We start from the raw sequence: 26,685 nt of genomic DNA, 5'->3' as shown, positions 1-26,685 counted from the left end.
CAGGGGGCTCTTCAGCTACACCTCTTTGAGTCCTTGGATGCAAAATACCTGAACTTGCTCGTTTCAGAGGGTCTGACACTAACAGCAGCTGTTTAACATCCCCATCAGTTACTGCTGGAGTGGAAATGTTTCATCATCCTCATATGATACAAATACATCACCTGGCTTGCCTCCAAACAGAAAACAGCAATATTTACTGAACAGTCCTGCCTTTTCTGTATTTCCATTGATAATTTGACCATGTCCCTCTATGAACAGACCAGGACCATTTCATTCCTTTAGTTCCCAACGTTCTCAACTTCACCAGCGCAGACTTACCCATTACTGAGGTTTTTACCCACAAAGTAAAGAGTTTCTTCCTCCTGTCTCATCTCAGTCTCCCCTCGGGCAGGTTCAAGCCATTCCCCTTGGCCTGTCCCTACAGGCCCTTGTCCCAAGCCCCTCTCCAGGTTTCCTGCAGCCCCTTTAGGCACTGGAGCTGCTCTAAGGTCTCCCCTTCAGGAGCCTTCTCTTCTCCAGGCTGCCCCAGCCCAGCTCTCTCAGCCTGGCTCCAGAGCAGAGCTGCTCCAGCCCCGGCAGCATCTTCTCCAATTCTGGTCATTTCCTCCAACTTCGGTACATCTACAGCAACTGGATACCTGCGGGATGCTCATCTGCACCCAGCTAACCAGAGCTTTACAGTTCTCTCCTATCCACCTCTAGAAAACAGCAATATGGGACATATTAAAACCCAATTACAGTAACACCACGTGCCGCTCCCGTGGGCTGCAGAGCAGGACCTCTGCAACCAGCCCATGCATCCTGCAGCCCCACAGCGACCCAGAGCAAAGCCTCCAGCACAGACCTTGGGTTTCCTCCACTACCAGGGCTCTGGGGGATGCGCCCAGCATGGGCACAGCCCCACGGGGTGCTCTGTGTGTGTGTGATTTGGTGACCGGGGGCTGCTCAGCACGCTGAGTCCTCCCGGTGGGGATGATGTGTTAGCGCGGATTGGCTCGCTATCCCCCGAAGGAAACATCTGCACATTCCAGACACATTTGGTAACGGGAGTGAAACCCATCCTTGAAGTGAAATTTTACAGCCTCCACGGCGCAAACTAATGCTCGCTGGCAAGGAGCAGTGGAAAAGTCATGTTTAAAGTATTATTCCAGGGAAGCGGCTGCCAGAGCCTCCAATCCATCATCTGAACGCGTCTCCGGAGCGGAGCGGCGCGTTATGTAACGCTGTGTCCAGCTCCTATCCCACTGCCACGCGCCCCTTCCCACACCCAGAGCGTGGAGAGGCCCTGAGGGACCCAACATCCACTGCCGATGGATGCGGGGATGAGCATTCCCTTCCATGGGGGCTGTTTCAAAGGGACAAAGCCAGGCCTTTGGTCCACACCTTAGAATCATGGGATGGTTTGGGTTAGAAGCGACCTTAAAGCTCCTCCAGCTCCCATCCCTGCCATGGGCAAGGACACCTTACACTAGAGCAGCTTGCTCCAAGCCCCTGTGTCCAACCTGGCCTTGAGCACTGCCAGGGATGGGGCAGCCACAGCTTCTCCGGGCACCCTCACAGTAAAGAACTTCTTCTCTATATACATACATATGTATTCCAGGTGCCCAATTACTTGTTGTATAGAAGAAAACCCCTGCGGAGACAAGGACCAGAGGTGTTTCTCCCATGAAAAGCAGTGTTTGCCACAGCAAAATGAGCACCAGGAGGGAAGCTTGGTTGCTTCCCAGCCTTGGCTGCAGAGGAGGGGAAGCTGAAGGTCTGTTGGTTAAACCCTTTGGGCACTGCTCTCCAGCCAAGCTGGTGTGGTCCTGGCAGCCAGGGCAGGACAGGGATGTTACCTGTGCAGCCCCACACTGTGCGGTGATCAAACTCACAGGATCCGACTATGACAGAAGTGCAACTGATGTTCAAAAAGAGAAAGAAGAAAGAAGCCTCTGACGGGAAGCAGGAACACAAACAGCACTGGATGCAGACACAGCTATGGGGGAGGAAGAAACAGCATTTGGCAGCCTGTACCAGCAGCAGGACGAGAAGTGGTGAAATGAGTACGTAAAGGAAAAAGTCCTGTGCTACAGCAACCAGAAGACAGCCTGCAGGCCCTCAGGAAGGGATGCTCCCTCAGCACTGAGGAGGGCAAAGCTCTGTTATTCATCAGGCTGAGGACAGCACAAAAGTAGCCAGACACTTCGCTCCTGAGCGCTTCTCCATCCCTCCTAGTCCATAGCTGTGTCCAGGGATGCAGGCGGGATGATGAAGGCTCAGCCCTGCTGTGCCAAACTCCACTGCTTCCTCCAGGAACAGGGCATGAACACGGGGGTGGCATCACCAGAGCTGTGAAGGCGGAAGAGACATGGGAATGGATGACTCCTTCCAGGGAATGCTGATGGCAAAGCGGGAGGTGAGGAGAGGCCATGTATGAGCCGAGGTACCGGCAGGGGCATCAGACCAGTGTGAGTCATGGGGCCAGCACTAGGATGATGCCAAGTGGCCCAGAGAAGACCTAAGTGCCACCGACCTGTGTGCTAGCATAAGTCCCATGGGATGCAGAGCCCCGCAGAAGGGTTGTTGGTCCACAGATGATCAAATGATGGTCAAATACATTTTATCAAGTACAGGACAACCTGAGACTGTTGTTTTAAATGCCTAAATATGTTTCATTAAAGGATGCAGGCAGGAACTGCTGTATCTACCAGCTAAATAAAACACTTCCAGAGGAACTGCCCACTGTGTAGCTCCCATTCTGGTTTGCTGCAGTGACAGGGATCTGGCATCACCCAACAGAGATTTCCTCTATTTTAAAGGCAAAAAAAAGGGCAAACCTGGTGAATTAAGCAGTTAAACCAACTGGAGGTGCAGAGGTGCTCTGGCCGCAGGTGGACCTGAGTCTTGTGTGGTCTCCATGCATCACAGTTCCTTCTGAAGCTTCAGATAGGAGTATTTCCATGATTCCCCGGGAGAAAGGGCTTCCAATGTTCTGTTTCACTGTAAACATCTCCGTAGCACAAAGGCACCATAATTCAAAGTCAAGCCCGTGAATCCCTATTGGAACAGAAACGCTCAAGGAATTCATGGAACAGCAGCTTGGGTTGATGTTATGAGCCATAAATCACAGGGCACAGTAAAAACACAGCGGCAGGCTGCTCTGCAAGTGGACAGAGAGGCAGGCAGAGAAGAGGAATGGTTTACAAGACGCCACAGGACAAGCCCTTCCTTAATCCCAGTGTTCCAGTGCCGATATGGATACAAGCTCCCCCAGATGTGGTTGTTTGGGTTGGAGGGCTCTGCTCTGACTGTTTTTGGAACATGTTCACCATAGATCCTTAAACATCTTCCTTCTGGAAAATAAGACAGTTAGAACCCACGGTAGAGCTGCTGGTCCCAGTGCAAAAGGCATTCATTCGCATGTTTCTGGCACTGGAAACGTGTGTGGTTGGGTTGCTTCCTTTCAGCGTTACAAAGTGAGTGAATCTGTGATGCACTCAGGATATTCCTGCTCCAACACACACTGATGCTCGGAGGCCCCGACGTAGGTACAAAGGGAAACGAGCAGCTTGGCTGGGCCCCAGCAGGGCCCCAGCTCTGCAGCAGAGCTGCCTCCAGACCTTGTGAACGGGCTTGGGAAAGAGTAACCCCTTTGTCCCCCGCATGAGGGCTCTTTGCTGCTGCACTGAAGGAGCTGATGGTTCCTTGTGCTGCTCTAGCATGAGGGGACACAGGCACTGCAAGCTGCATGTATGGGATGGAAGCCACACACTGCTGCTCCTCTCCGTAGCATCACCTCCACTGATGGGATGGGAGTATGGGATGAGGAACTGCTGCCACCCTCCTTATCCTCCATCACCAAACTGATCCCGGTTTAGGTGCACAGGGACTCACTCCGGCAGTGACAGCTGACCACACACCATAGGAACTGTCCATGTCCACCCTTTCCTCTCGGGAGCTTTAAGGAGAACCAGGAAATGGCAATCTCCTTTCTCCTGAGGCTCCTCCAGCAGCTAGGTCAGATCCAGCACTCAGGAGCCATCAATGAGGTCTGCTCTGGTCACTGGCCATGGTTTGTGTGTCCTCAGTGGGCTTTCAGGTGTGTGTCCGCACATCCTGCTGCCAGCATGATGGATAGTGGAGGTCCTCATCAAGTCAGATCATGCCAAGCCCTAGTGCAGGTGATGAACGTTCCCGGTTCCTTTCTGGAGCACCATGGAGCCTGCTTCGAGTCTTCCTCCAAACCCACCCTGGTTTTAGCACCCTCTGCATCACTACCAGCTAAACCCTGGGTTTTAGTCTCATCTCCCTCATCAGAGGAGATGGGCCTGTCCCTGCTCAACGCATCCAAACAGCCAACAACTGTTCCTGCTGAGAAGGGCAAAGTACAAATCCACACAAACTACAGGGAATTTCAGGACAAAAGGTATCAAGCAGCAATGGGACAAATTCAGCCCTGAAGCCGGCAGACGCATCCCAGGAATCCACTCGTTCCCATGTGCTGTACGTTAAGAGATGCCAACAGCTCCTCAGCGTGCAAAGCCCACAGATGGCACAGCTGACACATGAGGCTGGGTTGACACAAGCCTGACGGCGCAGAAAGGGGTTGGATCTCATGGGTTAAACAGGATTCCCGCATCCAACCCTCTACCCGCTGCTTGGAAAAGCTGAACTCCAGATAGGAGAGAGCCAAAACTTTAACACGATCTGCCTGGGACCAAGCACTGCACGCTCCTGCCAAGTATTAATGGCTGATGAATCCACTGTGCAACAGCTCTGGGGGTACGGGGCGGAGAGCAAAGCACGGATCCTGGGAAGAGCGCTCCACGCATCGGCTTGCCCTGGGAAGACGGAGCTGACCTCAACACAACCTGGGTTCACCCAGCTCAGCATTCCCAGTGACATGGGCTGACCTCCACCTGTTCAGAGCCATGGAAACCCATCTCCCTCCGACCTCTGGGCTTGTCTCTGCTGGCTGCAACGCGGCTTCTGTGCGGCTTCTCTGCAGCACACGAGCCCTCAGCAGCCCCAGGCTCTCCTGCTGCAGCCTTGAGCTGGGGCTGCCTTCAAAGGCACCACTGCCTGAGGAAGCAGGAATGTGAGCTCCTTAGGGAGAACCAGCCCAGGAGCCTATGCACTTTCCATAGGCAAAAGACAGGGAAGGTCCTGACCCTTCATAGCTTGCTGCCAGGCATCACCCCCTGCCCCGGCACATGTATTATCCATACATGCTTAAATCATACATGCTTTCAGGTCTCTACATGTTATCTCTACAGCACCTATTTTAACCCAGCCTGAGGAAAAACAAGGAAATCACAGCATCCATTCCATAACCTACAGGGAAGAGGCTCGGAGGTCCCAGCCAGCTCCCTTGGGATGCTCACTGGGCACAGAGCTGATGGGGCAGGTTCTGCAAACTCCTTCCCCTGATCACCTTTGGAAAAGGGATGTTTCCCCCTCAAAGTGAACACACCACCAGAGACAAAGTTGATCTGATTTTGGTATGAGGGAACCACAGAAAGGAGGTGCTGGCACAGGGTGCCCAGAGAAGCTGTGGCTGCCCCATCCCTGGCAGTGTTCAAGGCCAGGTTGGACACAGGGGCTTGGAGCAAGCTGCTCCAGTGGAAGGGGTCCCTGCCCGTGGCAGGGGTTGGAACTGGATGAGTTTTAAGGTCCCTTCAACACAACCCAGTCTGGGATTCTGTGACCTCATTCACTCCAGACTCCAGGTCACGGCAGTGATCTAAAGAGAGCATCACTGCAGTGTCTGCTCCTTTCTTCCACAGGACCAACACTTATATCCTCTACTTAAAACATCATCATGTGGAATAAACTGCCTGGAGACGGGGGGGAAAGGGCCTTGCAACTCTGCTTATCTTCCTCACCTTCCTTAATACCTGCAAACACTCCTGGCAGGTATTTCTTTCCTGATCCCATTCAAAGCTGTCGCATCCAACATCCCACCACACTTCAGCATCCTCCTGTGGAGTTTGGTTTCAAACAAAGTCTAGAGGGGTTTTTGCTCCCACAGCTCCCCTCCACTTTAAAAGATCTCCTAAAACCTGCCTGGGGTATTCCAATAACCCTGGCACAGATCCTCCAAGTAGTAGCAAAGCTAAACAGGGTATGGCTGTTATTGCAGACCACTCACTGCCAGCACAAATACACACACTGGACCATTCAACCTCTTACAGCGCAGAAGTCACAGGCAGTTGATGCTTCACAATCTGCTTTTTTCTTCTGCTACAGCCACCCTTTTTCTTTCATTATTCCCTTTTTCTGGCCAAGGACCCCTTCCCTGCAGTTTGTGTAAGGCTTTTCCCCCCCAGTTTCTTAATCCTATTAGCAAGAACAGGCAGGGACATCCTGAGTCCTGTGTCTGCTCTCTGTGTCTGCTCAGACACCAGGCACTGCAGCCCCAGTGAAGGCTGTTGTGGTTCAGGAGCATTCCATATGGACAAGACCAGGACAAGGCCTATGAAATCCTCCTGTCCCCATCAAGACCTCAGAATAACTGGTTTCATGGGCCGTGTTCACCTAAGCTACAGGTGTTTACTGCTGTCTAACACCCACAGCCACTGCACATCACACCGTTGTCATCACATCGCACCAGGAGAGGAGAAATGAACCATCAGAGACCCAGGAGGGGAGACGGCACTGGAGCAAACACCTCAGATAAAACCTGTCACCTCCCTTCCACTGCAGAGATTACCTTCCCACTGTAAACAGAGCCATCTTGTTGCTGTCATTCCAGTTTCTGTTGAGTAAAACAGGAGCCCAGAGTCCCCTCTCTCTGGCACAGCTTCAAAATGAACTGACTGTGCTGCGTGAGGAGTCTTTGGGGAGGCCGATGCTTTGCTTCAGATTCAGGCAACTGCCTTGGACTATGCCTCCATCACAGAATAACAGGATGGTTGAGGATGGAGGAGCTACCTGGGACCATCTAATCCAACCCCTTTGCTGAAGCAGGGTCCCCCAGAGCTCTTGAGCATCTCCAGGGAAGGAAAATCATTTAATGATGAAGCACAAACTTACTCTACCCTGTCCTGAAGATAAAAAGCCACGCGGGTGATTGTGTAAGAGGGTGTTAGTGGTAAACACAAACCACCACTAAATTGGCTTTGTTTAGAATGGAAAGAGCATGAACCCACGCAACGCTGAGGCACACGAAGCCCTGCAGTCAGAGTGCCCCGACAGGCAGAGGCATGCAGCCTGCTCTGCGTGCTATGTGATGGGCAAAGCAGGCAGCAGCGCGCTCTGCACCCTGCTAGCACCATCCTCTGCCTCTGCTCCAAGCACTGCAGAGGCTGGAAGGCCACCAAGAGCAGGCTTGGCACAGCAGGACATGTAAATTCAGGCTGATCCCTTCTTAGGCTCCATCCGGAGCCTCTGGAGGGTTTCAGTAAACATCCTTGGTAATCTTTGGACACCGCAGCAATGTCCAGAAGGATCACATTCATAAATCAGACCTTACATCAGCTCTGCTGGCAGAAGGAAGGTTTGCCCAGTCCTCCAGCCTCAGACAGCATCATCGCTCCTCAGGATTTATGGCAGACACCGAGTTAAGCCGCATCTTTGGTCTTATGTTAAATCACCTCCCTGCCAAGGCTAAAAATTGCTCCATGGTGTAATCACAAACTGCAGCAGCAGAGTGAAATAACAAATTTCATTCCCATATAATAATAACAACAAGTTAGGTTTCCATAGCACCCCTCTTCCTCTCGGATCCAGAAGGACATTAACTCACTGAGGCACACTCTGCGAGCAGGGATCATGTCATCCACCCCTGCAATACAGCCACTGCTCTCTGAGGGTGGGAGCCAGCACTGAAGTGGGGTTTAAGACAGAAAGAGGACTTGCCAGTGCAATAGGAATGGGATGCCATGGAGCATGAACCGGATCCTCCATCCTGCTGCTGGTGTGAGGACTCTCTCTGATCCATGGACTGCTCTCTGCAGAGCTGTCAGACAAGAGATGCTGCTTTCTGCTGCCAAGACTAAGCCCCCATCTCCCTGGGATAATGACAAATGCTGGAGTTCTCTCTCTATAGCAGCAACCAAGAGGGCAGCACGACTGTGCCAGGCACCTTGTGCGTGCCTGGGAGGGCAGAGCTGCTGGGAATGCTGTGGGAATGCTGGGGAATGGCAGCCTGGGCACCTGCGGTCAGAAAAGGTCCTGGGTCACGCACTAGAAGACACAACCAGGCCCTTGTTCCCCTCAGTCATGCTGGGATCACTGCCCAGTCGTGCCTATTCAAACAGGGTCAACCCACTCTGACTGCAGCCCCCCTCTCAATACAAACAGCAGCTTGGACTGGCTGGAAGCCAGGCTCCGTGTTAGGGCCTCAGGAAGACAAAGACCCCGAGGCTTTCCCCGATAAGTAGTCCGTTTGTCCCATCTTATCCCTGGGAAGGCTATCAAAGAGCTACTGTTCCCCTCAGAAGAAAACAGAACAGAGCAAGGAGTATGTAGGGATTAAGAGCCCAGCAGTGAATGAAAGGGGACTTCAAGAGGCAGCGGGACCGAGGAGGGGGTGATGCCGAGCTCCTCGCTCTGATCCCAATGCAGACAGCTACAGAACCGCTTTGGCTCCGTTCTCCCTTTCCAACGTTTTCCATACCCTCCTGCCAAGAAAGCTCCAAGAGCTGCTGCCATATCTGGCAAAGGCTTCCCACTGCAGCATCCTCCCCGCTAGCACACACGTGTACAAGCATGCACATACATGTACGGAGAGAGCGCACCGGGGCTGGCTGCTGCTGCGCTGGGATGCTCACAGAGCTTGATCCGTGTTCCTCACCCAGGAGACACTTGGGAAGAGCAAGGAGTGACTGAAGTACATCAGGCATTTTGGGTCCTTCGTGTGGAGGCCATTCCCAGCTCTGGAAGCCTTCTAAGCCAGAGGGATCACACTGAGGATGACAGCAGATGGAGGGAAGAGGGAAGGCAATGCACTAGAAGAGAGATAACCATTCCTCACCCATGCTCAAGCCTGGGGTGTAAATGCAGGGCCTGTCACTAGTGCTCCCATGTGCCACACGCAGGCAGATCTCTGGGTTTCAGGGGCCTGAGCCTCATAGATCTTTATCATATCCACAACCACCAAATACTGTGACAGCTCCATGAAGGCATCTGGAGCCCCCGCTCCTGCCTTCAGCCTACACTGAGCAAAGAAAAACCTGCACCTCTGTCTTGTGTTCTTGGGGTTGCTTTCCATTTCCTGCTGTGTGAAACAAGAGGAGCAATCAAATGCAATCCCTGGAAACAAATGTCAACCCTTTCATGGAGCAAAAATCCCAGTGCCTCCCTGGGTTGCCTGTGCCACAGCTACAGCACCCGGGCTGCTCACACAGGTTCAACAGGCTCCAAGTCTGGACTCCCTCCCTTCTATGGGTTTACATCAGATCCCAGGAGGTGTTTAAGGCTGTTGTTGAACTGCTGATGGGTTCTGCAGTGTGACTGACACCAACCGAGTGATTCTGCATTCCCATTTGGCTTTTTCTTTTCGCTCCATCTGCCTGTCAGAGCAGACAGGAGAACCAAACAGAGCAGCACAGTAACAGGCTTTGGACTTGATGATCTTAAAGGTCAGGTCTTTTCCAGCCTGGTTGATTCCATGACTGATGCTATGATAGCTGAGTGACAAAGAGTGGGCTGGATGTGCACAGAGAGCGGTAAGGGCTCACCAGCAAATCTGTGACTACAGAAGCGCTGGGACAAGCTGCTGCATTGCCTAACTCAGTGAGCAAAAGGGATGCTTAAATGGCTTTCTTTCATATAAAGGGCGACTGAAACTGATGGGGCAGAAGGAAGATGATGAAGAGCTATACAGGTCACTCCTGCAGGAGGTAAAAGAGGAAGGTGACTCTCCCACAAGTCTGGCTTCAGCCTTAGCAAAGAGCTGAAGGAGCTTTCCTGCATTGGCAGTGATGCTCCTGAGCGCAATACCCATCCCTGTGCTTCCAAGAGGCTGGGAGTTTCTTCCTCCCTTTTTTGTTGTCTAAGGGAGCAGGCGGCTGTGGGTGTCTGCACACAGTGCCCAGAGCTGGCAGCAGGGACGGAGACAGGCCCAGGCAGGGGTTTATGAAACACCCCATGGAACCAGCACTTTCCCCTACCAGGAAAAGCCTTTCGCAACAACATCCAATGTCTCTGAATGTGGATTTGGGTGATTTCAGAACTCCCCCTCTGTGACCTCTCTTCTCCCTGCCAGACTGTGGCTTCATCTTAATGGGGGAGGCAAACTGGGTTGGGAACATCACCAATGGCATGGAAAGAAACGGGAGAGACATCCCAAGAAATGCAACCACAGAGCCGGTTCCAGGAGCTCCTCCCTGCACAGCAGCAGCTCCCAAAGGATCCTGGAAGCAGCCAAAGTGCTCATCCTACCTGGGATTATCAAAGTCTCCAAAAGAACCCATCAGCAAATTAAATCCACCTTTTCCTCACAATAATCTACCTTTCATGATGTGGATGATTCAGCCCCAATCCTACAGCTGCTGCCTCACAAGTGGGGAACAGAACTACAGCAACGTTTCCCCATCTAATGGCATCTGTACTTAGACAAACCTTCCTCGGTCCAACGCATCAGCAAACACACTTTAAAATGCTCCCTCTGCTCCCCCATTAGCTCTGCTGTCTAATGAGGTTCCACGTGGGGAGTCCAGGCAACTTCCAGTGAGCAATTAGGAGGTGTAGTTTCCAATGGGAAACAATCAGCTGCACAGCAATGCATCCACGTCTGCTGTGTGCAGACACCCCAGGGGCTGGCACAAGCTGTTACCCTTGGCACTCGCAGGCTCGCAAGCTCCATGGGTACAGGAAAGTCTGACTCTGTTCTCTCCTGTGCTCCTGGCTTAACAACACCACAACATTTGGGTGACAGAGAGAGGAGCCAGGCTGCCAATCACAGCTTTTCAGCAGGGCCCTACAAAGCAGGAGAAAAACACTAAAGATCATCCCATTGAGCATGAGGAAAAGGTGAGGCTGGAGAAGGGAAGAGGCCTCTGGAATCAAAGAGGGAGCTGGAGGAACCTCCCCTTCCCATTAGACACTTCCCAGGGCTTTGATTTGGTGCTCCCCACTAAATACATCCTGACCCTGCAGGTCCCAGTTACAGCCACACCTCCTGGGTCCCATCAGCACATCTGGCACAGCTGGGCATATCACATCACACACACCCACCCTGCCACCACCATCCCAACCCTGCAGCCACTCTTCTGCCTCAGAAAAAGGCAAAAGCCAGATGGGATAAAGCTTCCCAAGGTCTGAGTAGTGTCTGGGAGTGAATGAGGGCTGGGAGGAAGAGGAAGGCAGACCCTGATCCCTGGCTCGGAGGCGAGCTGAGTCTGGTGCAGTGTTCAGTCCAGCCTGGGGTTACCTCCAGCTTAAATATTTACCTCCCAACAGCAGAAATCACATACAATCCATCTGATCCCATGGGAAATCCTCCAGAACTGACCCTCATGATTGCAGCTGCCTCTTCAGCAACCTCAAACCTGCACCAACCTCGCTTGATTCCTAACCAACCCCTGGTCCCATGGTGTGTGGCTCTAGATAACCCACTTCTGCCCCACAGAGGGAATTAGAAGATACACTCAGCCTTGCTGGAAAAGAAGCTGTGAGCTCCCTGAAGCTGCCTCCTGGAATCACATACAATTATAGACTCTCGTTTTTTCCTTCCCTTTCAAGTCTCTCTCAATCTCCTTACTGGGAAATACAGACGCCTCCAACCATTCCCTACATGGGACTTCAGGCTCAACCCCCAGAAGGCACCAACATTTGCCCTCTTATGGTTTATTCTCAATGTCCAGCTTTAGGAGGCAGCTGACTCACGTTTTGGCTGCCAGGGTCGGACTCTTGTAACTTATTGCATCCTTGCTATTTTATTAACCAAGATAAGCTTTCCCACTTGTGCTTGAGCTGTTGGCGATGCCGTTGTCTGCCGCAAGAACACCACACATCTCTGCCTTGGGTCTCAGGCAGGTGAAAGGCCAGACACTTATCCCCTCCTTCAGCCTCTGCCCCAGGCATCCAGAGTGGAAGGCGCAGATAGATCAAGTTTACCAGCACTGCTCAGCTCTATCAGCTCATTCAAGCATCTCTTCCCAAAGGGGAGCTCCACCCTCAGCAAAAGGCAAGGAATCCTACACACACCAGGGCTACTGTGACTTGTTAAGTATGGTTTTGCTTCACATACCCCCGTTTCCTTTCCAGCAATGCACCAAAGAAAACACTGAGGGGAGAGTTTGTAGCTGAGGAATTCAGTGACTGATTAACTCCATCCTAGCTATTAACCATTGCTCTCCATTCCCTCGTGCCTCGCAGAAAGCCCAGTTCCGGGTGGCAAAGCCATGCCAAAATCTGATACCCAAAGGTTTTGCTTGCAGAGCTGTCAGGTGATGTGGATGGCTCTGGCTTGGAGTTAAAAGCCATGAAGTGCAGTAATGATTAAACCCGGACCCTGGCACAAGTTCATGATGAAATGTTGTTCCTCTTGTCACACCAACGGACCTAAATGAATCCTGCTCCCTGGAGGAACGCAGAGGCAGGACCTCCAGCACACCAGGAGCACAGGGACAGCTCTTCACCAGGTAGCCAAAGGCTACAGTGACTAAGTGTTGATCTCCCTGCTCCAAAACGAACCACATCTATACACGCTGGGCTGCTATTGGGACCAGGACAAGACATGAATGCAGCTCTCCCAAATAGAAGATGCTTAAGCCCAGTGGCAGCAAGATGCATCCCCTGCAAGTCATTTCACACTGCAAGGTGAGATTGTCAGTTCATGTCAGACTGGGCCCACGTGCCCACCACACTCAGCTGCACCTCTGAAGACTGGGAGGGCTCAGTGCTGGCTTCAGACACACACTCCCTGTATGACCTCAGGCAACTCCCTTACTCCCTATGAGCACGAAGCTCTCACAGCCTTACCCAGCTGAAAACCAGGAAAACTTCCTTTTTCTTTTGCCTTGTCTATTCTTATTGCCAGATCCTAAGGATAAGCTCTGTTATGCAGCGTGCTTGTGTACGGTTCCCAGCACTACGAGGTCCCAGTCTTGCCCAGAGCTCATAGCACAACACACACAGAAACCAGTTCTAGAGCTCTGGAACCCACACATACCACGGTACCATGCCACAGAGATACAGCTCAACCTCTGCATTACAAATTGGGCTTTCTGGCACCTTTACATAGGAGAAGATGCCATCACTGCTGATATGTCAGGATCCCCGGATACTTCTTCATCACCCAAGGACTAGCAGTAGGCAAGAGGCTGGAAGTCTTTGGGTCCAACATTACAAGTTCATTGTCCTCCCATTAGCAGAAGGGCTTTACAGCATCCTCTGAAAGCCATTTACCACCACGGCCTGCACCAAAGCCCCTGGCCTGGAGAGCAACTTGTGAGTAAATGGCTCTTTCGCTCTCATTGCCATGCCTGGGTTTCATCAATCAGTGGTGCTAAGCCACTTGTGCAACCACGGCAGGCATCTGCTTAGACTGTTCAACACCAGGACCCTCGTGGCACACACTTGGGGCAGGGAGACACCAGATGGAACTGTATATGGAGACCTGAAATACGTGGATACGCAGCATCCCAATACCCAGAAACCTGCCTCCACATACTGATGACCAAGTGGGATGGAAGAGCAGTCCTTGCTCGGCACAACACGGTGCATCCAAAAGGGCAGGTGGGAAGGATTAAATCACTCCTCTGCAGAAGCCAGGACCCTATGGACCCTGTGGCCCATGCAGAGACAGAGTAAAGCAACACAAGCCTTTAACTCTGTAGATTAACCCAGTAAGATAAACCTGATAGGACCATTCTCATGGTCACACCAGACACTCACACTTGCCCATGTGCTGCTCCCACCCACATTGCCAGTGGCTGTAAATTCCCATATCCCCCACAGATGGGCATTAATGGCTCTGCTACTGCCAGACAGCTCGTGAGCTGCCAAGAATTAGGAGCCCAAGAAGTTAAAGGAAACAAGTGTAAAAGCCGAGTTGCAGCCAGAAGGAGAATTGGGACCCATCCGTTTCACGTGCCTGTGTCTCATCCCAACAGGAAGCCTGAGCTCCTGCTGGGGGCTTTTTCTTGCTCTAGGTTCAATAAAGACATAAAAATGCTACTGCTGCAACGTGTTTTGTGCTGTAGAAGGCAGAATCCCTCCCTCTGGAAGGCTGTGTGCCGGACTGCAGCATCCAGAGACACAGCTCCTTGTGCCCTCCGCTGGGTTTGATTAGGCAGAGGATCAAGACACCATGGAACTCCCCATTGGAACACCGACACGCACCCTAAGGAGGAGGAAAGGGCCAGTCTCCTCTCCCCCCCATCAGCCATCATTAAACAAACAAGGAACAGCAGGGATCTTGCAGTGCACGCTACAGCCAAGAGCTACTGACAGCCTGGTCCTGAGCCCGCAGTGTCAGCAGGCCCAGCTCCGCAGCCCCGAGGCATGTCTCGACCCCAGGACATGCTATGGCTCATGGCACCCCTATGCCACTCTGAGCCCACGAGGAAAGGAGATGGATGGACCAGGGTTTGCCTAAACCCAGGCATAACCCTGCATTCCCAAGGGCTCCTCAGTGAGACCCCACTGCTGCCAAGCACCACGGTGGGACCCGCAGTGCTACAGTGACAGCAACAGGCTGCCAGCACTGCTGATATGTCAGGATCCCCGGATACTTCTTCTTCAGCATCAGATCAGATTCAGCATCGGATACTTCTACAGCATCAGGTCCTTCTGCTCCTGGAGCCCATAAGTAGCAGCCACATTTGTCCCAGGAGCTAACCCTAACCCTAAAGCTGGGCTGGAGTCAGTGCTGACTTCCCATTTGGGGCTGGGATGTGTCTGTTTAGGAACTGAGAGCTCAGCCTTGAAACAAACCCTAAAGTTGGGCAGAAAACAGAACTCTTCCTTTTTCCAGATGGTTTAAAAGAAAACCCACGGTTCTGATCACAGCCACCCTGAGATCCTGCTGGCCCCAGTACCTGCCACACAGTGCCAGTAAGCACAAGGTTGTGTGTTTAGTTCTATAGCATGAGGAGGTCGAAGCACAAGCAGGGGTGGGAAAGCAGGACCTAGCTCACCAATAAGCCTGTCAGAACACTCACTGCTATTCACCCTGCTCAGAGGGAAGACTCAGCTTCCCAAGAGCTGCTGCAGGACGATGCTTTGGTGCCTTCTAACGAGGATGGCAGAGCACGAGGCAAGGAGGAATCAGAAACCAAGGGACAGCCAAGCACTGCAGTGTTCCAACTCCCATAAATAACCCCTACAATCCTCCCATGGGGCAAGGAAGCATCGGCCCCACTGCTCCCCCAGGGGAGACCGAGCGCGGATGAACCAATGCCAGCCCAGCCCCACAAGCAGGGTCAGAACTGAAAACAAACCCAAGTCCTGCTTCCCCCTCCGTGTTCCAGCTGTTAGACAACACTGCCCCCAGTAGCTCGGCTCTCTTCCCAAACCGAGGTATGCACTTCAATTCCCTGCCTGCGGAAGGGAGGACAGAGCGGGAAGCAAATCCTGGCCTTGGTAGGCACATTGTGCACAGCCTCTATGGCTGCTGCAGCGTTAGCAGCTTCCAGGAACTGCAGAGCAAGCCAGTAAATACAACCCAGCTCCACTGCCACCTCCCTGCTCGATGGGAATGACCAGGAATTGAGGGCAGTCTGCACAGGGATTAAAGGCGCTCCATGTTGACCAGACCAACCTGCAGGAGGAGAGGCCATGGTGCAGGGCTGTGTGCCCTCAAAAGATCCAGGACTCCTATGGAATGCCTTTGCCAAGCAGCTCCAGAGTGCATCTACTCCAGGGCAAGCTCTGCATCCTGTGGGAGCGGGGGTGTTGGGAGATTCATTTCCAGACTTAGCCTCCTCTCCCGCTTCTCTCTGAAGCTCTGGGATCATGCTACAGCCTTGGATGTGTCACAGCTAATCCACAGGAAGCCAGAATGCAGCAGTGAGCTCTGCTGGCTTGTTTTAGAGGGCTGGTGGCTAGCTGTCATTAACCCTTTAAATGCTAGATTAGGCCAGAGGGATGCTCCATCTGACTGGCTGCATAACATGGGGCACTACACTAAGCACAAAGCAAATCCAAGGTAATACAACTGCAATCTGTGCAGCTCATTCATCTCCTCAGTTACCCAAGGCCAGTGACATTACCACCTTGTCATCTTACTGTCCTGCAAGCATGGGAAAGGCAGAAAGCCTTGCAGAAATGGCTAATAGCTAGATGCAATGAGTGATAGGAGGGAAAGCAGCGAGGGGAAGGGCTTCAGAGTGCAGGGTCTGGCTCTTGAGCTCCTGAAGTTGCTTTGTGTGGCAGAAACCCACATTCAAGACCCAGCGATGCTCCTGGCACCGCCTGCACAAACTGGGGTGTGCCTTCTCTCTCCATTAAATTGCATTGTGCCAGTCCAGCACAGCCTCAAGTACTGCCCAAACACCTTAAGCTTTGTTTCCACGCTGCTGCCCTATGATGTGCTATGCCCCGTAACAGCTTTCCTGCACCAAGGGGCAGCAGCTTTCTTTTCCCTAAGTGAAACCACTACTTGCTGCTGGCACGAACGCAATCCACCACATATATTAGTTTGAACGCAGCTGAAAGACTAACAGCCTCAACCTTGGCCTCTTCCAGCTTTTGCCTTCCCACCTCAGTTTTGTCTGCACCGACTTGTGATACAATCACTGCACTGATCCATGCGATCCGAGGTTGCAAATCTCGCCAGAGTTTAGTCTATGAAGCCAGCAACTTCGTGTTTTCCCTCTGTAGGAGTAAAATAACGTTCCCACACTCAGATCGAAACCTTTGCTCTGCACAGATTTAATTCATTACTTATGAATCTCTGGCCAACGCCGCTGGTCGTTTCTCTGGCTCTCTCCTTGCTGTCACCTCCTGAGGACAGGGAACCTTCTCCTTACCACGTAGTCGAGTAGCTTTGAAGGGATCCCAAGGAATGGCTTCACTCACTTAGTGCTTATGTTAACAGTCCTCTTGCAGAAATCACCCAGGTAGCAATAATGAGCTGCCCTTTACAACTGCTTTACGGAGGGTTGGTCAGGGGCCAAGATATTTTCCAATGGAAACTCTTCTCCCAGGGAATCACCCTGCATCGTATTTCACACGAGGCCTTTGGTTGGGTTTAGGAAATAGGAGAAGATTCCTTTTTAATTGTGCTATACTTAGGTGCAAGGGCAGTTTCGTGACACGAATCACTGAGGAGCCACTGCATGGCCTGCAGGAATCATTTATGAGGCTGGAATGGCCGCAGCTCTGCTAACACCTCAAAGGAAAGAGCCTGTATTCCAAGCTTATGCTTACGCAGGACTGCCTGGACCACCTTCAGGGCTAGGGTAGGAGCTGCCTCTTTGCTGTGTCTGCACTGTGCTAAGCAATGAGACCCCAGAGGTGGCAGCAATACAAAACACTAACGGTACCAAGTGATCGCTCCTTCCATATCCAAACTCCTCCTTTGGAAAACACACTCGTGCCAGAAGGCTTCCCAACCTTTTTCAGCTGGAGAAGAGTGAAACACATCTCCCTGCCCTTTCACAGGGTCTTCACAGCACTCCTGTGACCTGTCTGTGGGTGACAAAGCGAGACACCATCCCAGAGCCCATCTCCTCTGGGCGCTGAGGACGTTCATCTCAGAGGTGCCTGTGGGGTTACAGCAGAGCTGAGTGGAGGGAATGCGGCTGCCCCGCTTTCCTTGGAGGCTGTGCTCTGCCCAGCTGTGGTTTCCAAGCATTCCCTCAGCTCTCTAAGCCCCAGGAGAGGAAATGTGGCCCGCAGGCCCTGCGCTGGGAGCGCCTGGCGCAGGATGGGGCCCATCAGCATTGTTGTTATCACCATCCCCACGGCCTGCCTGGCACTGCCTGCAGAGCGTGGCTCGGATGGGTCCCAAGCAGCTACGCAGCAGCCTCTGCATGTGAAAGCCATTAAGTAACAGCACAGAAGCAGCTTATGAGGCTAAACCCATGCACATTGCCATGCCGCCAGCGAGACACCACGGTGCCAGCACCGGGCTGCACGTAGAAGCCATGTACATCCCCTTGAAGCCAAGGCTGGTGTGGCCAGCTCTGATAGCTCCTACAAGACACAGGCAGCGGAGAGCATCGCCCTTGCACAGCCTATGTGCCAGCACTGCTGTCCTGCTGTTGGGAATGTGGCATGTGGGAGCATCAGTGAGGCAGGAACTGAAACATCTGGTTTTCCTGAGCCACACTTGGAAAGGATAAGCTGTATTCAAGCCCTAGAACACAACCAGCCCAGCTGCAAGGCAGCAGATGAACAGAGCAGGACAAAATTAGCCACTTCTGAGGCGCTCTTTCAAGCAACGCGAGGTTGCCCTGCAAAAACAAACACACAAGAAGGAACATCGTGGGGTTTTATGCAGCTGTTGGAGGGATTCATGCGCTCACATCACTGCAGTGATGCTCCCCTCGAGTCACGGCTCTGTGCGCACAGCACAGTCCCACCTCCCTGGATCTGCCTGCAGCACAGCACGGATCACAGCCAGCATCCCCGCTCCATCCCAGACAGGGGAGCTTCCACCAACCTGACCTAAACCAAAGCCTGATGCTTCAGGCCGGGCTCCCTCCACCCCCTTCCCAGGCGTGGCTTTGAGAAAGAAACCAAGAGCTTTGGCCAAGGCAGCTCGTCTGGGCTCTGGCGTTCCCAGGCTTAGCTGTTCCTCCGTTCCTCCCTCAGGAGGACTCAACCCACACCCTAGATCCTCTTTTTAGAGAGCCCCTCCCACCTCTCCCTGACCAAGAGGCATTTGCTCCAGCAGAACCTATTTAACCCATTCCCAGCGTGGCCCCTGGCTGAGCAGGGGGAGGTGTTTACAGCATCCCACACAAGCCCCCGCATCAGGGAGAGGAAGGAGAGGCTTTTCCCTATATCCTAACAGTATCTGTAGGGAAAAGTGCTCTTTTGCTTCTGATCTAAGTCCTTCTCCCTGCTAGAGGAGCCCAGAGCACCCTTGATCCTATGGGCCGAGCTGCCAGAGGATGCTGCAATGGAGCTGTGCAGAGCCCATTGCTGGGGACCTGCATTAGTGATGTCTGAACCAGGAGGTGGGCACAGGCTCCAACCAGGGCTACAGACTCCACCCTGGAAACCTCCATTTCAAACTGGTGATTAGACCTTATGACTTCATAATAGACATGCAAAAATAGCATTGCACAGAGCCTTCCTGACACAAGAAGCTGCCTGTATAGGGGAGCAGAATGCAAGTTGCCCAGCTGCTACTGGAAGACAAAAAGGACCCGATGTGGTGGCCAGATACAATTCCAAATGAACAGGAACAGGCTGGCTGGGTCCTGGTTTGGATCCATAATTCATGTCCATCCAACCCTAACCAGTCTATGATTCTGTGTCACTAGAAATTGGGCCTCAGGTTTGTCAAAAGGAAGAGCTGCTCAGACTGTGCCTGCTGATGCTGATGATGCTCAAGAGCATACACCAGCATGACTGCAGTGGGAAGAGTGTCCTATCACATCCCAACACCATGCTGTCAGAGGGCAGCCCACAGACCCTAAACTGGAGGTAACGCAGGGCCACAAGATTGAAAAATGCCGTAGGTGGGAGATTCATCACCACAAAGTGAGCATCATCATTCCCCTCCATCAAGTGCTGTCACCAAAGCAGCATCTCACCCTATCGTAACAATCAAATCAAAACTGACACTTGCTTAAACAGAACACCACAAGACCATATGTCACATCTGAAACATCATCTCCAATCTCAGCTTAACTTTCTTATTAGCATGATGCCAGGCAGCCAAAGAGATGTACTCGTTCCTAACCTGAGGGGAACCGGTTTTACTGTTGCATTGACAGAAAACAGCTGATGAATATTACACTGTATCCCTGTTTAAATCCACTGGTAACACATCAGCAAAGAGGATCAAACCTTTTGAGGGAAGGGAGCAGCTAGGAAGAGAGGACAGAATCTGTTACTGGTCATGGTTCCTATAACGTACCACAAAAGCTACAGATGGCCAACTTGCACGTTGTTGATGCTCCTCCTGATGACAGCTATCCTTGGAAAAAAAAAGGGAATGGCTGCAATCCCATGGGTTTGCTTTCTGCGCCCTTTGCAAAGCAAAACCTGTTATATTTCAATCTGACATTTTTAGGTTTGGCAAGCAGAGATGCCAGCTCCGCTCCGGTGTCCAAGTAAACAGCAGTCTTTCGCTATGAAAAACAAGCTCATTCTTTACTGCAAAGGCCAGTTAAGAAATAAGGGCTGGGGATGCCTGATGTGACACCTTCACCCTCCTGCTGTGACAGGCACTGACCCTGGGCAGAGCATGTTCATATAGGTGGCAGAAACTGCAAGGGGGGCTGCAGCTTTCCAGCCTTTAAGCCTGATCCCAGCAAGGCCTGGGGAGAAGGATGTGCTGATGTGGGGTGAGAGAAGGGTGGGCTGATGTGGGATGAGAGAAGGATGTGCTGATGCAGGGTGAGAGAAGGGTGGGCTGATGTGGGGTGAGAGAAGGATGTGCTGATGCAGGGTGAGAGAAGGGTGGGCAGATGCAGGGTGAGAGAAGGATGTGCTGATGCAGGGTGAGAGAAGGATGTGCTCTGAACAGCAATAGCACCATTAAGTACAGCTCACTAACAAAGCTGCCAACTTTCCACTGTGGAAGAGACAGATACATTCTCTTTGAGGCTGACAGTGAGTGCCTAAATCATGTGTTGGCTGTTGTGGGACTGGTTCACAAGTCCCATGTCCCCCCCACTCTTCTCATAGTAAGCGCAAGAACCCCTGTGCAGCTCGCAGCAGCTCCCCGCGGCACTGGAAAGCAGGGCTTTGCTCCTGAGCTGTCCGTCTGCACCCCTGCTTACATTCTTATTCACGTATTATGACTCCAAGACGTGTCTGAGGACATCTGGGGTAAATACGAGACAAGATACAAACTCCAGCTGAACTGCAGAGATCAAGCAAAGCACAACAAAGCTTGAAGAAATGGAGAGAGAGAGAGGATGACGCAGAACCGCGTTATGGAAACCACAGCGTGGAGAACGCGGCGTGACGAGAGATAAAACAAGGAATCCCGTTAAATGGCAAACGGGGAGAGAAGCATTAACAACCCATACGAGTCTGTTTCACGCTACCTTCTGCCTGATGCTCTGTTTGAAACCCCTCTTTGCGAGAGCAGAGTGAAAGCAGCTGGGAGAAACGCGAGAGAGACCTGGCAGGGTTTGCAGGCAGGAAAAGAGCAGGATCGAGCCTGCACTTTCACTCCAACAGCGAAAGGCACCACGAGTACACTTAAAAACTGCAGGGAAAAACGAGTGCAAACAGGACATGGTAACTATTCAATACATATACAGGTGATGCAAGAGGAACCCCAAAAGATGAGGTGAGCATCTAAACGGGCTTCTTCTCTATTAACACCTACCAAGGGTTGCAGCCAGCATCTGAATGTGCCCAGTGGGGCTGAGAGATGCGGAGCTACAACATCCTAACATGCAGCCTTCCATCACTACCAGGGTTTGTAGGTTGGGCTGCACCAAGCTGCAAATCCCAAAATCATTTAAATCCTGGGTGAACATCAAAGAAGCGAGACACCTTGAGGGGTTATTTCACTGGAAGTCTTGCCACGGAGCAGGAACAGCGTCACACACCACCTCTATGGTGGATGGCTTTTCTTACCCAGCAGGACTGTATCACCACCACCAAAAAAAAGCCAGTTTTAACTGAGGTTTCTCCATCACGGGCACAGCACTCAGATTCCTCTGAAGCTTTAGGAAGGAGCACAATAAACAACGCAGACCTGCTGCACCAGTGGCCTTACGGTGACACTTACACCAGAGGTTATTAATGCTCTGATGGAACAACACAGAATCGCCTCCTTGTTCCGTGCTTGGGCTGCAGCTACAGTTTGCCTCTGCGATTTGTCCCTTCCACAGGCTGAATGAATCTCGCTTGCAAAATATTTACCTAGCACCTCATTTGGGCCTTTTCCCCCCTCCAGAACTCCTCACAAAAGAGAAGCCCGGCCTTGTTTGAGCTGGGGATACAGCTCCTTGTGAGAAGGACATTCCAGGCTGCTTGTGTTTTGGCTAGGAACAGCAGTAAAGCTGTTTTGTCACTACTGTACAGACCCTCCACTGCCTGTGGGCTTACCTGAATTGGAGTTCAGCTTCCACTGATGTTTTTCCCCCCTCCTGATAGCTTTTTAAGGCATTCTGAGCCTTGAAAAGGCTTTCACTGCATCACAGAACAATACCAAAGCCTACTGATCATTGCCAACTCCTGAGATTGAAACGATCACAGACTATAGGTCCGTAAAGCATAGGATGCCTTTATTTGAAGCAGCTTTGCTGGGGTGAAGTCACCGCTGGGCACTGGAACCCCAGGGCTCGCTGCCAAAGCCACAAAGAACCCCTGGATGAAAGCTGTGACCCCAAATCTACAAAGCTTCTGCAGGGCTGTGGTGACAGCAGAGCTCCTCTGATCTCAGCTTCTCCTTCTTATCCCACCGCTAAGAGCATTCCACTTCAGCAAAGGGGAAAAAAGGGAGTTTCAGAGCTAACCTTTTAAATCGAGATCCTAATCTCCACTTCAAAACTGCCATGAGATTAAAGACACGTTAGAAGCAGTCAATACTTGCAAGGGAAAGGCAGAACATCTTTAGGAGGTTTATTTGCAGTTGAGGAATGAAAGCCGTGATGCCAGCTTAGGAAAGAGCCAAGTCTCCAAGTAAAGGCGAACAAACTCCACTTGAAAAGCCATCAGATCAGAGCGTTTCTGAGATGGAGAAACTCAGAAGTGCAAATGCTGCTGCTTGAAGCCTGCTCCCCCTGAAGTGCAGGGGTTTATGCTGCGCACGCTGTTTGGAAAACCAGACTTTGCTCCCAATTCCAGCCAGACTTCGCATTACACTTCAAGAACCCAGCTCTGGCCATGGGATGGAGCCAATATCCCCATTTGCTCAGCCTGGAGACTGCTCCAGCCAGGTATGTAGTGTCTGCAAGCAGCAGAGCCCAATTCCTTAGTGATTCTTTGGATTGGGTACTTATGCTTTACAAACAGGAACAGTGCCGCCGAAGCTGGCGTTTGCATCCTCAGAGTTGCTACGTCCACAATGTCGGATACGAGAGGAATTCATTCCCTAGGACTTTTCCCACATTTGGGATCACGTTTGCTGAGCACAACTCCAAGCAGAGGCAGGGAGCTTTGGCGCTGCTGATTTCCTGAACTCGGCCTTCCTAAAGGCTGGTTTCAGTTCAGACTGACAATAAAGAAACAGATACTGAAAAAGGGAGGCTTTTCTCTAATGAGACTGGGCTCATTAAAAGCATTATTTACTGTATCTGTCAGTGTTCAATAAAGGGAATATGAAATGAACATACAAAACCGTTTGCATAACTTCACTCTGTCATGAGCCGAAGTCCCTCGCATCCTGACATCCGTAAATCTGCCCTGGCTGGAAGGACGGCGCGAGTGCACATCCCTCCTTTCCCATCCTCAGGAGGTCAAACAGCGCTGTAACCTCCTCCCCAAGGAAACCCCTGTGCCACAGCAGAGCGCTTCAGCACATCTTATAGCAGTCATCACTACATCACCAGCACACACTTCCTCAGCAGCAGCGTGACGGAGCGCAGCAGATGATCTGCTGCCTGACAAAGATGACTCTACAGACCGAATTCCAAAGGCAGCTATCCCAAAGCATTCCCCCCACTGCGCTGCTCTCAACAGGGCTGTAAACCAGGGTTTCTCCACTGCAATCGGAGGAAGATGTCAGTAACACTATCCTGCCATTGCAGGACGTTCCCTTCAGTCCACTTCCCCTTCCCATATCCCGGGTGCTTTGTTTTGCTGGACTGTGAGAGCTTTATGTCCATCTCCAATTTGTCACTGCCCAACAGGACCTCATCCAAAACGTTCTGGGAGCTGTTACAAGCCAGCACCTCTGAACAACAACATAAACAGCCCCAAACGCTCAACTCCCAACCTTCATGCTCCGAGAAACACACTGTAATAATCCCCAATCCCTAAAAAGCCAAACGAAGGACTCATCAGCACAGGCTTCACAGGGCTGCTCTGCAAGTGACCAGCCACCACGGTCACAAGGGCACATTCAGCCTCCAGAGCTGCAGATGCCCAAACGAAACTGACAACAGACAATGCAACGGCATTCACAAACCCCAGCCCTTCCCAGTTTGGGACCTTCTGCCACCAACAAGGGCTGGTTTGTTCGGAAAAGTCTAAACTTATAAGGAAAGCGTTGGAAAACACCTTGTCTGATGGATTTTGAGGGGTGTGTTTTCCTGGAGTACATCTATGTGCATAGATGTCTTGCCGACCCAGGATTTACTGCTCACTGCGGTACTCCTGCAGCATCACTCATCTACATTAACACTGAGAAGTGGAAACTTGGATAAGAATATCCAAACAGAAAAGCAGAGCCTTCACTTATAGAGATAGCAGCAGCAATGAGTTCATCTGAGAGCTGTGCCGGGCCCCACGTCATCTCTCCGACGTGAATCACTCGACTTTCCTCTCCTCAAGAAACAGGGAAGTTTCTTGTTAAGGAAAACAAGTTTAGGTTCAAAAATAAACTTAAACCAAAAAAAGAAACCACTTTTCCCCTGTTTCTTGCATCATGCAGTGACTTCACTTGAGCGACTGAGCACAAGGACCATTCCAATGGCATTCCAGGAACACACCTTCCTCCTTGCTGACTGATCTTCCAGACCAACACCACCAGCCTCAGGACACCAACACGAACACAACTGTCACCCACTCTCGGCTTCCACCCAGACATTACTATTTGAGCTTGTAAACGGAGTCTTTTGGATTCTCTGTTCACAGCGTTTAAACCGCATCCAACGCTCATTTCCCAGCATTGCTCTCCTGTGATTCCCCCAGGACCAAAACTCCCAGCACAGAGCCCCTGCTCTGCCAGCACTGCGGCCCCTCAGCTCTCCCGAGCATCCCCACGGGGACGTTACCCTATGATTCACTCCATGGCCCCACCGCCTCTCACGCTGCTCACTGCACCCTCCACATTACCAACCCCTGCCATGGCACCTGCAATGTTACACCATGACGTAGGCTGGGCTGAGTCCTGAAAGCCCTTCTCCCATTGCAGACAGACCCCAGCGCATCCCCACGGCTGTCACTTTTCATGGCCATCAGCCCATCCACACCAGCCATACCCATTGAAGCCATGGACCCCCCGGCAGCGCCGGGATCAACCGGGTTGGAAAAGCCCTTTAAGCTCACCCAGTCCAACCCTTACCCCAGTGCTGCCAAGGCCACCGCTAACCCATGGCATTGAGGCCTCGTCTCCATGGGGTGTGAACACTTGCAGGGACAGTGCCTGCAGCCCTGCCCTGGGCAGCCTGTTCCAATGCCTGAGCACCCTCTGGGGCAGGAATTGTTCCTCAGCTCCATCTAAACCTGCCCTGGTGCAGCTTGAGGCCGGTTCCTCTTGTCCCATCCCTTGTTCCTTGGCTAACCCAGCCCCTCCTGGCTCCATCCTCCTGTCAGGCAGTTGTAGGGAGCCATCAGGTCCCCCTGAGCCTTCTCTTTCCCAGACCGAGCCCGCAGCCGCTCCCCATCACCCCTGCGCTCCAGCCTTCCACCGCTCCCCATCCCCTCGCCCCCTCCCGCCGCGGTGTCCGCCCCGCAGGCCCGCGGACAACTTTCCGCGCCGTGTCCCCGCTGTCCCGGCCCCTTCCCCACCGCGGCCGAGCCGCGCTCAGAGCGAAGCGCGGCCCCTGCGCGGAGCCCCCGGTACTCACAGCGCCGTGGCGGCGGCGGGGATGGCGGCCGCGGGCCGCTCGGAGCCGCGGGCAGAGCAATTGACGAGGCAGGCGGGGCCGGCGCAGGTACAGTCGGCGGCGCAGGGCTGGCAGGCCGGGACCCGGGGCGCCCGTGCTGCCGCCAGCCCCCCGCACAGCAGGGAGCAGAGCAGGCACCAGCCCGAGAGGGGCAGCCGCGCCGCGGGGACGCCATGTTTGCGCTGTGATCCAGTGTCTCCATTTCCCAAAGGCATCTCTCCCTACGGGCATGGCATGGCCCCGGCTCCGCCGCTCCCCCGGCCGGCCGGCCCGACGCCGGGCCCGGCCGCGCCCCGCCGCGCTCCGCCGCTCCCGTGCTCCGCGCCCGGCTCCGCCGCTGCTCTCAGCGCCCGCCCCGCATGGCGGCCTCCCCCCCGCAGGCTGCGCTGCCCTGCCCGGCCCCGCTGGGCTCCCGCTCCGCCGCGCTGACAGCCCCGGCCCGGCGCCGCTCGCCTCTGCGCTCCGCCCGGGCCGCGGCCGCCGCCTCCCCCCGCTCCGCCCCCCGCCCGGCGGAAACCCGGCGCCGCTCCAGCCCCCCCGGCCCGGGCAGCGGCGAGGGGAGCGCGGGGCTCCCGGCAGGGCACCGGCACCCTCGGACCCTGCTCAGCAAGAGCGGCATCGGGGGTCGCGAGGTCGGGGGGTTCCGCGGGGTTGGGGGTGCCCGGGGATAGGCGGATCCCATGGCATGGGGGTCCCGGGAGCAGCGGGATCCTGTGGGATGGGAGGGATCCCCCGGAGGAAGGGGGATTTCGGGAAGCGCGGGGATCCCGGAGCATACAGCGGTCTCGGGGGTAGGGGCATCCCATGCAGTACGGGGGTCCCGGGAGCGGGGGGATTCCAAGGAGCAGAGGGGAATCGCGATAAGGAGGTCCTGGAGGAAGAGCAATCTCAGGGAGCA

At 53.1% G+C, this 26,685-nt stretch overlaps 1 protein-coding gene across 2 annotated transcripts in view; it reads right to left on the bottom strand.

Annotated features, from left to right (window-relative positions):
• The window catches only part of PKD1 (polycystin 1, transient receptor potential channel interacting), an 83,805-nt gene extending 57,719 nt beyond the window's left edge, over positions 1-26,086 (bottom strand). The window contains exon 1 of one of the 2 annotated variants that reach the window (XM_061349168.1): positions 25,749-26,086. In XM_061349168.1, coding sequence (XP_061205152.1) covers positions 25,749-26,002 — 254 coding nt within the window. In that variant the 5' untranslated portion in view covers positions 26,003-26,086. The remainder of the gene's footprint in view (positions 1-25,748) is intronic. The other variant, XM_061349170.1, reaches the window with a different exon arrangement.
• Positions 26,087-26,685: the final 599 nt, after the last annotated feature.

Source organism: Neopsephotus bourkii, unplaced genomic scaffold (genome assembly GCF_033783945.1).
Source record: "Neopsephotus bourkii isolate Nb327-2 ecotype Australia unplaced genomic scaffold, CSIRO-AGI_Nbou_v1 NB_384, whole genome shotgun sequence".
NCBI lineage: Eukaryota > Metazoa > Chordata > Aves > Psittaciformes > Psittacidae > Neopsephotus > Neopsephotus bourkii.
This window is presented reverse-complemented; position numbering and strand designations above follow the sequence as displayed.